The 11,997-nt window shown below is 38.4% G+C and overlaps 2 protein-coding genes across 2 annotated transcripts; one reads left to right on the forward strand and one right to left on the reverse strand.

Moving 5' to 3' along the window:
- Positions 1-828: 828 nt before the first annotated feature.
- Positions 829-6,859, reverse strand: ptpn2a (protein tyrosine phosphatase non-receptor type 2a). Its single transcript, XM_056763324.1, has 9 exons — positions 6,580-6,859; positions 5,411-5,501; positions 5,132-5,232; positions 4,760-4,858; positions 4,409-4,546; positions 2,837-3,046; positions 2,522-2,683; positions 1,720-1,904; positions 829-1,604 (listed from the first exon to the last, which is right to left on the reverse strand). Exons 1-9 carry the CDS (start codon positions 6,634-6,636, stop codon positions 1,412-1,414), a joined length of 1,236 nt encoding a protein of 411 aa, XP_056619302.1. The 5' UTR covers positions 6,637-6,859; the 3' UTR covers positions 829-1,411.
- A 1,544-nt stretch (positions 6,860-8,403) lies between these two features.
- LOC130432932 (nucleoporin SEH1-like) lies at positions 8,404-11,656 on the forward strand. The gene is made up of 8 exons (XM_056762545.1): positions 8,404-8,652; positions 9,061-9,111; positions 9,284-9,430; positions 9,716-9,927; positions 10,121-10,219; positions 10,307-10,447; positions 10,588-10,745; positions 10,860-11,656. The coding sequence occupies exons 1-8, from the start codon at positions 8,542-8,544 to the stop codon at positions 10,991-10,993; spliced, it is 1,053 nt and encodes a 350-aa protein (XP_056618523.1). The 5' UTR covers positions 8,404-8,541; the 3' UTR covers positions 10,994-11,656.
- The last annotated feature ends 341 nt before the right edge of the window (positions 11,657-11,997 follow it).

Here is an 11,997-nt window from a genome sequence, read left to right on the forward strand (position 1 = left end):
CATTTTATAAAATATTCAACTTCCCCGATTAATTCAGGCAGGGCGCTTACACAGCCTCAGGAAATTACGTCACATGAGTAAGAATTCTGGAACTTGTAGTTTTCTGTACAGCATTGTCGGTCACGCAGACTTCAAATTTCAGAAAGGGAGATTTCACTTGTTTTTTTATAAATAATATCTAAAACAGATCTCACAGCTTTATCCAAAACAACGTGTCACCATAAATCAATTTCATTAAATGTCCTCAAAGTGAAAACGTCATAAAGCCCAAGGGTCTGCAATGTTGGGAAAGATTTATTTTATCTGAAAATAAAACCCACTTATTGGCTAATAAAAGGTCGTCACTTAGGCAGTGCTTGTGCTTGGATCCAATAAGACATTTTCCCGTACGCAGTACAACAGACTGCTGAGAGGGAAATGGATCGGTCTTTCCCGGTGGTCACTTAGAGACGGAATGAAATTACCACTCCACCATTAGCCACTTCTGGAAATATTGGATCAATTCCTGGAACCATGGCAGAAGGAGACATCTAATTTGACCCACATTGATTCTGCTAAGTAATTGGCATTAAACCCACAATGAAATCCTACAGTGTGAGGTAATGGGACTGGAAACAAACTTTCATCCTTTGAGACTTTGCCTGGGTTAGTTCAGCATCTATCCTCTGAAAGCTGAACACAACTGGGCGGAGGACACTGAAATGATGTGGGAAATCGAACTGTATACATGCATCATGTGCACTCTCTCATCGTCTGCATTTTACCCTACACGCATCGATCAAAAGAGATATCATTTCATGGGCACAAATAACTCAGAGAAACATACACAACAAATGCAATATTTCTTGTTTAGTGAAAGAGTTTACTATGTACATTTTTCAAAGTGGAAACCAGACCACTTATTCCATTTGGCTGTGTCTACAGTCAGTTTATTACTAGAGGATCCTGAGATGTGCATGTAAAGACCATAATGAAAACTCTCTGGGTTCTTACCTACTGAAACAACTGAATCACCCTATGAATATCAGTGCTGAAACAGCAAGCCTGAAGGCCAAAGCATGATTTAAACGGACTGGTGACCTTGCTGGGAATAACTTGTCTACTTTACATTGCTTTTGCAGATGAACTGAGACAACATTTTGTACAGTAAGTTGTTAGGCTTCGAAAACTGGAACCAAGACTGGAATTACCACAGTAGTTACCAAGTAACTATAGCGTGTTACACTGTAATAACCACATATTACACAAACATTCAATGAATCGTGTAGTATAATGTCCGGGTATGAATGCTTGTAAACACAATTATATTACATGTCCCCTATCTAGAAACATCCAAGCACCTACTTGTATAAGTACCATAATTTGGGTCCCTGAAAAAAAAGACAAGAGGAATCTATGTGGCAAAATGGCCTTACTGGGACAAAAAGGCCCAGCACATGCATAGTCCCAGTGCTAAAACTGCACCAGCACCAATATTTAGAAGAATGGGTCTCCAGAAAAGCCAGTCCTCTTTCTTCTTCTCTGAATCGCTCAGTTTCAACTTCATTTGCTGCACCTTCTGTGCTGTGGTGGCTATCCGCTCCTCACGGTTTCTCTTGCGTAGGCTGAAATGAATAAAAACAATACACAGGTTTTGTCCTTCTTCTCATGGCCTTTAATTCTGTTGTCACAACAACGTTTAACAGAACTACGCAAAGAAAAAACAAATGAAATGCTTACCTTCCTGTTTTCAAATCTGCAAGATGCTCTTCTTTTGGTGACTGTATCCTATCGCCTCTTCCTAGATCCTGAGGCTCTGTACACAAGTCAGACGGTCCATTCAGTTTGTCTTGACTCATGTTGGGACTCGGATGAGATGAACCCAAGTCAGCATTTGACTCCTGTCGTTCTGTTGACAGCTTTTGCTTTCAATGGAAAAGAATAGAGATAGGTTTATAAATGACAATAGAAAGCACAAAACCAAATCAAAATAGGTACTATATTTTCACCGCACGCGGTGAGTGAAACTGATGTCTGTGTTTTAGTGACAATGTGGTTTAGTTCAGCCTACCCATCCCCCCGCACGCGCCTTATGAGTTTGGAAGTAATAGTACAGCTCTATCTATCTTTTATAAATGTGTTCAAACTAAATAATCTTCGAAGATACAACGTATGCAATACTACTCTATAGGTACTCAACATTAATATGAGATTTTTGGAGAAACCTGGTGTGTTAGGCTGCTTTAAAGTAGCACAATCAAACTTTAGCCATCCAATAACAGTATACATATACACACACAGTTTATTTATATATATATATATATATATATATATATATATATATATATATATATATATATATATATATATACACACACACACGCACACACACACATATCTGATTGGCTCAGAGTCATGCAATATTGCACCATTATCACCACGGGATCATATAAAACACTACGCTATCATTTATTTTAGGGGTAATGCAATACAATTAAAACATTGGCTAAATTCCATCTGAAATATTCCAGCTGTTCTTTACCTGTAAAGCAGTGTCTCCCAGGATTCTCTTTGTTCCCTCCATAACTGCCATGTATGAAAATCGAAGCTGATCTGGAGTTTGAATAAGGCCCATTCGATACGCTCTCATATCTAACAAAACATTCTGTATGTCCACAGAGGCAGGGTCTTTCCTGTTGTCTATCTATAAATAAAAAAGGACTCTAAAAAGTCAGTTTCCCTACATATACTTTAATATAATATAATTCTTAAACATAGATCTACAAGAATTAAAACACTGATGATCATTTACACTGAAATTAAGCTTAAAAAGTTTTTTGCAATAATGCAGTCTCACCAAGACAAGACAGGTGTCTACCAATGAGAATGTCCCTGATCGCCCTATTCCTGCACTACAGTGGATCACAGCAGGCCCGTTCTCTGGCCCCAAAGAGCCGGACTCTCGAACCTTGAAAAGGAAGTTGAGGAATGATGCTGGGGATTCCGGTACACCAAAATCAGGCCACGTTGTGTAATGAAAATGGTAGATCTGTCTGCTTTCTCCTGTCTGACAGATTTGAAACCAAGTTTACAATAACATATTGTAATATTCACGCTTGCTTTGCAGCACAGTTTAAATATAAGTGACTAACGCTACGTTGACACATCAACAGAATACGGCTGTCAGTGCTTCTTAAGACTGTTTTGACACACACAGTTTAAGATATTTATGTGACAACCGCATTCTATAATTCAAATCACATCTGTAAATTTCAGGGACTCACAGTAAAAACCCTGCTGTGTGAACTGAACTGTACTTGACAGCTTATTGCCTGGCACGTCACATGTCACTCTCCCTGCGTTCCAATTGGCCTACTTTTACGAGCCCTAATAGTAGGTATTATTTTTGTGTTGGAATAGTAGGTACTTTTGAGTGCATGGCAAAAGAGATTGCACACACTGGGACATGCTAACACGAAGCAGAAGTAGCCAATAACAGTCTTCTTTCCATTAAGGTATTAATTCATACATTATTTCATATGTAATGTTTACAGTATACTTAAATTTGTTAATTTAGTGAAGCATCAGTTATGTAATTTATTAATGCAGTGGAGCGTCACTAAACTCCTCCTACTCAAAGTGAGTTGTGGGTAATATCATCCGTTAGAGTGTGTATCATTCTACATTTCGAATTTATACCGGAAGTAGACCATCCGGGAATCTTTGGAATACTATTTTCAACATACTACAATTTGGGACAAACACGTCGCTCAATATTTGTGTGCACCTGCTGTGCATGTATATTTAAAATAATAAAATGTGAATCTTTCGGCACCAAACAACTCCACAATCTGCATCTTTCTATAGAAGACACCATTTGTCACATTTACATCGATCACTATAGTTAAAAGCATCCTGTGTGACAAGAAAACAGGCTTCACTTTGGTTGCTTTGTTCATACAGACAGACTGTGTTTCAGATGCAATTGTAAGCTGCGGTGTGAACAAAATAATTTAAGACTTCAAGCGATAGTACACCCAAAATTCTGTAATCATTTATTTAACCTCTTGTCATTTTAAACCTGTTTGACTTACTTTCTTTCGCAAAACACAAAAGCTATTATGAAAAAAGTTGGTAACCAAACAGCAGTGAATGGGGGCTGTTAACAACTTTCTTCAAAATATCTTCTTTTGTGTTCTGTGGAAGAAAGAAAGTCACACATGTTTGAAATGAGAAGAGGTTATGTAAATGATGACAGAATTTTTATTTTAGAGTAAACTATCACTTTAAACTGGTTGTCAATCCTAAATGCAGAGATTGTGAAAGTTGCCTAGATCTGTAGTATTTTTTGTAGAGAAAGTATTCCTACAACAGATGTCTAAACACGACTACTTAGAATTCTCATTCAAAGACAAACTGGCATTCACACCTTGCTATTTTGAAGTTCTAGTACTCTTATTGTGTAATTCGGTTCAACATCCTCTGATACCAGAAACACCACAAACTCAGTGTCACTGAAATCCATATCTCCCTCCTCCTCTGATGGCCAGTACTGTGCGCACTTCTCCTGTTCAAAACAGGCAAAAAACAGCAATAAAACACAATAAAACAAACCCCTCGGTGACCTACAATCGTTTGATTTTAAAATTAAGTTTTTAGAAAAAGCCACAGAAAAAAACATAAATGAATTACTGCCAAATGTTTCACAAACTAGAAAATAAGAGCAAAACATAAACGAGTGCAGAACATAACAGAAATGTAGAATAATCTGTTCACCCACCAAGCCTTTCTCTATAACTCTGTTAAGCATGATAACTGCTTTGGAGCGCTGTTCCCAAATCATTAGCCAAAAGTGACCACAAGTGTTTCTCAAGGGGCCCTGCAGCAAGGGAAAAATACCCACAATTACCTGGCTGAACATACAAAACTATTTCAACAAGCTAGTCTATGCAAAACCAATATAAGCTTCATAAAAATACCATTATTAGGCATTTGTATTGGTTCAACAAAAGCCTAAGCCAACTAAACTAACCTGTGGTTTCATACAATTAGCAAATCAATAAAAGCATTAATAAAGTGTAAATAATATTTGTGCATGCAAATGTGTCTAGACATGAATGCAAGTCAGCTTACTTTTCCATTACTGTCATACCTGTGTCAGTATGTACCTTCTCTGGGCCTTCTCCATGGTAATAAGGCTCGCATTTATGTAGTCATTCTCTGAATTTTCTAATCTCACCCGACTGTGATCATCTTAACACAACAATGCAGGTCATCAAGGGTGAGATGAAGCAGATACATTGGCATATACTAAGATGTATAAATCAAAATGAATTAAGCTTGGGCAAAAAATAGAGATTGTTTGGACAAAATTTGTGCAACATTGTTAAAATGGTTCAGCAAAACTGGATCTCACGTGAAAGAAACTTACAGGGACTGACGTCTCTATATCTATTCCTATTGCGGTTTTCTGGGAACTTGGCCACTTTGTAGGGACACTCCTGAGACTGGTTACGGATTTCCTAGAAAGAGGTTACATAATAACAAACATCGGTGTGAAAATCTGAGAGCCAAAAACACCCATCTGTTTTACAATATACATGGTCATCAAACTTCACCGCCAGTAAACATTAACATTATATGTAACAACAGAGGGTTAGGGCAGAGAGTGCTTTTATGGATTGGGATAATACAAATGAATCAAAGTAAAAATCTATTAAAATAAAATACATCAATCTGAATAAAGCATTGGACATGTGGGGCTATCTAGCCGAGTTATAAAGAACTAACAGTCTCGGTTCTTCAGTTCTTGGGAAGTAATCGTCAGTTCTCAGAAACCATATCAGTGCATGGCTGTGTCTCAAAGCCTATTACGAAGCCTACCTAGACAGCATTTTAGGCATTACACGCGATGCGGTGGCACCTTATAACATATACATCACTTCCCACATCATAACCAACTGACTTCTTACGTGCATTTAACATTCAAAATTACAGCCCGCGCTTACGGTTGACAAGAAATCTGTCTTGGAAGGAGACCTACTGCATTTTGAGACACAGCCCATGTGATCACAGGAAGCCCTGGGTGTGCAGCTCTAATGCACCGCACAGTGACATGGCCACTCATGCACTTTGCTGGCAATTACTCAGTGTAAACAAGTTATTTTGACACATGGCAATTGGGCTGCTTGGTTCACTGCAATAATAGGTCGGGGATTCTGTGTTGATGGGTTACAAAACTCAACAATACATCAAATTATTTATATAAAAACGTCTGTGAAATTGCTTTAATCGCGTTCTGGTTTATCAAACTCAAATGATTCACATAGTGAGTCCATTTCAAATTTAGCTGCAGTTAAGTTCATGGGCACCGCATTTCTCGGTATTACACGCATGCGCAGTAACGCAAAACTGAATTACCTATATGCTCTCATCATGGCCCGAATACTTCACTCACTAGGACTATTAGCTTCTCATTTAGCCATATGTGACGTTAATTTGTAAAGCTACGGAGATAAAAATATATATATATATATCAGATGGCAAAAGCATTCTCGTTCGGAACAAAGGTTAAGATGCAAGTGTTCAAATATGACTTACATTATAAAGGTTTTGCCACTGTCCAGATGAATCGATGTTCTCAAACTCCTGATCCATTTTTCAAAGTGGGGTGAGCCAGATTAGGCGAACTGGAGATGGTTGAATTAAATGTCGCCTGAAATCGAATGCGAAGTCACCATTCCATCGTCAAAGGTTGTCATGATTCCGTAAAAACGGCGAGAGGAACGGTGCGGTGCGATGTTAACCCTCATGAAAGAGGATAAAATAACGAGCACTTTCAGCACCCCCATCAGATACTTCCGTGTGTCTGTAAGAGCGAGAAATTGCGCCCTCTGTGTGCGAAAGCCCAACGTGACATCACGGGTCAATTTATTACTTCCAGGAATAACAACCCGTGCCTAAAGTGGTTTTCTCTTTAAACTTGTTCTAAACGTGGCCTGTTGAAGAGTACATATATGTCATAAGTCACGTTGTATTGACAACACGTTTTGTTTGTTGGATTTTGCGTGACAAAAGCTCATTAATTTGTGAACGTGCATGTCGTTGCTGCACGAGCTGAACAGCTGCCTCTTATGAATGACTAATAAGATAATGCCTTTATCCCCCTCACACCTTACCATGCATTATGCAAACTATCCATTGTCACGCATGATTAGGCTGTCTGTTGCTTGGTGGTATAAATAATAGTCACAGGGGCTCGCATCCACTACTGATAGGTTTTAAACCCGTTTAATCATGAAAGGATATCTTTTGATTACCTGTGCGCTGTTGTCCTTGTTTTGGTGCTCAGGTGATGTATTTCCTCTTGCCTATGGTTGATTTATAGAAGTGTTGTTATACTTAATTGTACGATGTTGAATGTATTAGGTTAACGTACGTATGTTACGTTTTAAACTTTGTGTGTGTGTGGTTAAAGTTCTCTGGATGCCCCTTTACGCGTGTCTCTTTTGATTACATTTGCATATTGTGCTAATATTCACAATTGATCTCTTACAGGGCACACGCTTGAGTGTTTTAGGTGTGATCTTGGATTCTGGAATCTGTGCTTTACTACGAAGACAAACTGCAGTGATGATGAGAATTGTTATGTAGGGATTGGTAAAGCAGGTGTGTTTTTTTTTGTGTGTTTGTTATTATTCTTCAGACAAGATTCATCAGGTCTCATGCTTTTTTATGCTTTTATAGCAGGAGTCTTGGATATAAAGGTGATGGGGTGTCTTGCGACTGAGGAGTGCAACAGGACGACTGTTGTTGAGTTTCTGTCCAATAAGACCTTATACAGCATGAAGAAGAGCTGCTGTGATGATGACCTTTGCAACGCATGCTCAGCACTCCAATTTTCCCTCGCTCCTCTTTCATTTACCCTACTTCTAATTGCTACGATGATTGGTTTATTTTGACATGCATAATTTGGTCAATACCCCAATTTTGATATGCTACATGGGTTAATAATGCTTATTTGTATTGTCCACTTATTGTTCATCCCTGGAGCTTTGCATGTTTTTTTTCTAGCTTGAAGATTTTGTAATAATTCCGAGGGTTGTCTGTTACGTTGGTTCATTTAGCCCATAATTCAAAAGTGCATCTAAAGTTTAAGCTGTCGTCCCATTTGGGTCTATGTGTACAATAAATAAAATAAATGATTGTGACCAAAATATCCAGCTCTGTTTAATCGTGACTGTCTCCGCTAGAGGACGTTAAAACAAATGTGGATGCGCTGTGCGATGTTTTGATCGGCTGCGGATGCTTCATGCATTACTGCGCAGACAGATTGGCCTATGACATCAATGTACCGCGAATACAGACTGCTCTCGCGGTAAATCAATCGTTTTGCCTGCGCGTGGTCGCGAGTATTCGATCACGCCTGCTTTCTGACACGTGATTCAACGTGATTGGAGCGCTTGCAACTTTCCGTTTGAAAGACTGTGATGGAACAGTAAACGAGTGCTTGCTGGCTCCCCGCGTGACATTAGCAGGAACCATTATTCAATATTTTGAACGATGTTTGTCGCGCGTAGCATTGCAGCAGATCACAAAGATCTGATCCACGATGTTTCCTACGATTTTCACGGGCGGAGAATGGCTACGTGTTCCAGCGACCAAAGCATTAAGGTAACGAGCTCTCATTTTCCTGGCCTGCAAGAATTTTGAAAGTGTGTTTTTACGACAATTATCCAAATATTTTTCTACAATAACTTAAGTTTTACTTTTGTGTTTGAAGTAGGACTACAGTAATCACAAATTTAACACAGCCCCCCTACAGTAACCATAGTCTAACTTTTATATTTTTTGTAAACAATCCGCCATAAAAAACGGTTACTAAAATGTCTATAATAAAACCATGGCAATTTTTTTTAAGGGTTGTTAAATGGCAACTATACAATGTATTTTTTACGCTGTAATAAACCGTTTAAGTTGTCACACGTTGGAAGTAAACTGTACATTTGGTTTCAGGAGTGTGATTTGTGTATTATATGTATATAATATAATACATATGTATATGTTTATATCTCCTCTAAGGTGTGGGACAAGGCTGATAATGGAGAATGGAACTGCACAGCTAGCTGGAAAGTAAGTTTAAAAATCATTATAATAAAAAAAATCCATGCCTATTTTAAACGCAAATAAAAATCATTTAAATGTGTTGTATTCTTAAATTTATCTGACATGGTTACATTTATTGGTGCATTTACAGGGTTAGTGTACTTTCGCTTTATTGATTATAGAGATCTATGTTTTTTAGACTCACAGTGGCTCGGTTTGGAGAGTGACATGGGCTCATCCAGAGTTTGGACAGGTGTTGGCATCTTGCTCTTTTGACCGTACTGCAATAGTATGGGAGGAAATTGTTGGAGAGTCCAATGACAAACATAGAGGACAAAGCCATTGGGTAAGGGCATGACCTCTAGTTTAAATTTCTTGATTTTCAAGTTGTCTAGTGTTAAAAAGGAGAGTGACATCTGAGTTTGGACATGACACTTGAAGTGAGATTGTGTGAAAACATAGCCTTCTATTATTCCTCACTGCATATTATATGTCCTATTACACGTTTTTTAACTAGAAGGCATTCTGTTTACTGTTCAGTAAGCAGTGTCCGTGATTGTGTAAGTATTATATTCTTAAACATAGTCAGCGTGTCACTTTAAGACTGCAATAGTGATTTTTGTCAACCCAGATAAAGAGAACCACACTTGTGGACAGTCGCACATCCGTGACTGATGTGAAGTTTGCACCGAAGCACATGGGCTTGATGCTGACCACGTGTTCTGCGGACGGGGTTGTGCGAATCTACGAGGCCCCTGATGTGATGAATCTGAGCCAGTGGTCCCTGCAGCATGAAATCTCATCTAAATTCCCTTGCTCCTGCATCTCCTGGAACCCTTCCAGGTGAAATTAAACCCTATCTCACTAACATTTGGATTTTCTTAATTGTATCATTTTAACTGTAGTCTGTAGACTACAGTGTAATGTTTTAAAAGATAGATTTAGGAGAACAAAGTTGGAAATATTCCGTAAATGTGTGTATTGTGTTCCTTTTTAAAGCAGTAAAAAAAAAACTTCCTTGTTATTGTCTCAACAGTTCTCGGGCTCACGCACCTATGATCGCTGTAGGTAGTGATGAAAACAACGTTACGTATGGTGGCAAAGTTCAGATATATGAGTATAATGAAATAACCAGGTTTGTTTTGATTTCACCTGATGTTACAAGATTAAGCATCTTTTTTAGTTGTTGTGTAATTGAAAGTGCTTTTTTTTCTGGTTCTAGAAAATATGCCAAAGCCGAGACACTGGTGACAGTTACTGATGCTGTCCATGATGTTGCGTTTGCTCCGAACCTGGGGCGGTCTTTTCATGTGCTTGCTGTTGCCACAAAAGATGTGCGCATCTTTAAATTAGTTCCTCTTAGGTGAGTGAAATGATTCTGATTTATTGTTAAAAATAAAGCAATGCTTTAGATCCATTCTCTTTACCAATGAGTGTTGTCTGGTTATCAAAGGGCCATGTGCCTTTTTAAAAACTATCCGTGTGGCTCTTTTTGACTGACAGAAAGGCAGAGAGCTCCTCTGCAGCTCCTACTAAATTTGAGGTGCAGGTGCTGGCCCAGTTTGACAGCCATAACTCCCAGGTGTGGCGTGTGAGTTGGAACATTACCAGTACGATCCTGGCTTCCTCTGGTGATGATGGCTGTGTGAGACTCTGGAAAGGTGAGAGATGAAATACCTGTTCATCAAGAGAATTTTGTGGTGAAATTTAATCAACTAATACTTTATAACTGTCAATGCCAATGCTGTAAATGAGTTTTTTTTACCCTTCTCCAGCAAACTACATGGACAATTGGAAATGCACAGGTATTTTAAAGGGAGATGGCAGTCGAGTGTTTGGGACGTCAAATCAGCCTGCTGCTCTTAGCACTTCTGCACAGAGTGCTTTCAACACAGCAACTGGAAGATAGATCCTTCACTACTAACCGGACTGGTCCAAAGTCTATATTGGAGACATGTGTTGCAATGCATCTTAGGAAATCACAATTATTGCTGGGACCAACTGATTGTGCTTGCTGGATGTGCAGAGCGACAGACACTTAACATGACCACTGGAAATCTGTTATAAACTTTGCCTTATATCTTTCTGTTGACTAAACTTTCTGTTGTTGTTGTTGTTGTGTGTGTGTGTGTATATAAGGCTGTTTCAAAATGTAGTAATAAATAAAAGTGTTTGAGGGGGTTTATTGTGTTCAATCAATGACTTAAATGCAATTCATTTGAGTGTGATGTTGTTTCTTAATGTGTTTTCCTAGTTTATGTAAGCATATTGCAAAGTATCTTTTCCCCGCTGATGAACTGAAATTCTTTCAAGTGCTATTTTTATACATCCAAGAAACAATGCCTGTAAAATTTGGGAAGATATGTAGAATCTAGCTGTTATATAAACGTTTTGTTGTATTATGGATGGAATACTTTAGAAATTGTTTTACAAACTGGATTTTGTCATTCTGAATTGCAAGTCATGTTTGAACTTATGAGAAATTCTCTTTGCTGGGTTATTGATGATATATTTGTCATAATCTTCCTGCATAATGGCTTTTGCCTAGAAATAAAGATGGTGGTGCCTTCAATTACATCGTAGATACTCAAATGATATGCAATCCATCCACTACTGACCAGTTAGTATAAAGGGAAGTGGATCAACTGCTGTAAAGTAGATTTATTTAAATTAGCCCACTTCTGAATTTATCCACGTTTTTGGGTAACTATAGTTTATTCTATAGTTTGCTATTATGATTTGCTGTAGATCCCTTCAGAAGCAGCGTCTCGAGCATGTCAGATTTGATACAGTACTGTGAAGTTGAGGTTTCGTAAACAGCTGGGTCTCAGCTGTTCTGTAGATCTGCTGTACAGAATGTAGGCTATATATCCTGATGTACATTTCACAATTTCTTTCCCGTTGTGTTATAAA

Source organism: Triplophysa dalaica, chromosome 12 (assembly GCF_015846415.1).
Source record: "Triplophysa dalaica isolate WHDGS20190420 chromosome 12, ASM1584641v1, whole genome shotgun sequence".
Lineage (NCBI taxonomy): Eukaryota > Metazoa > Chordata > Actinopteri > Cypriniformes > Nemacheilidae > Triplophysa > Triplophysa dalaica.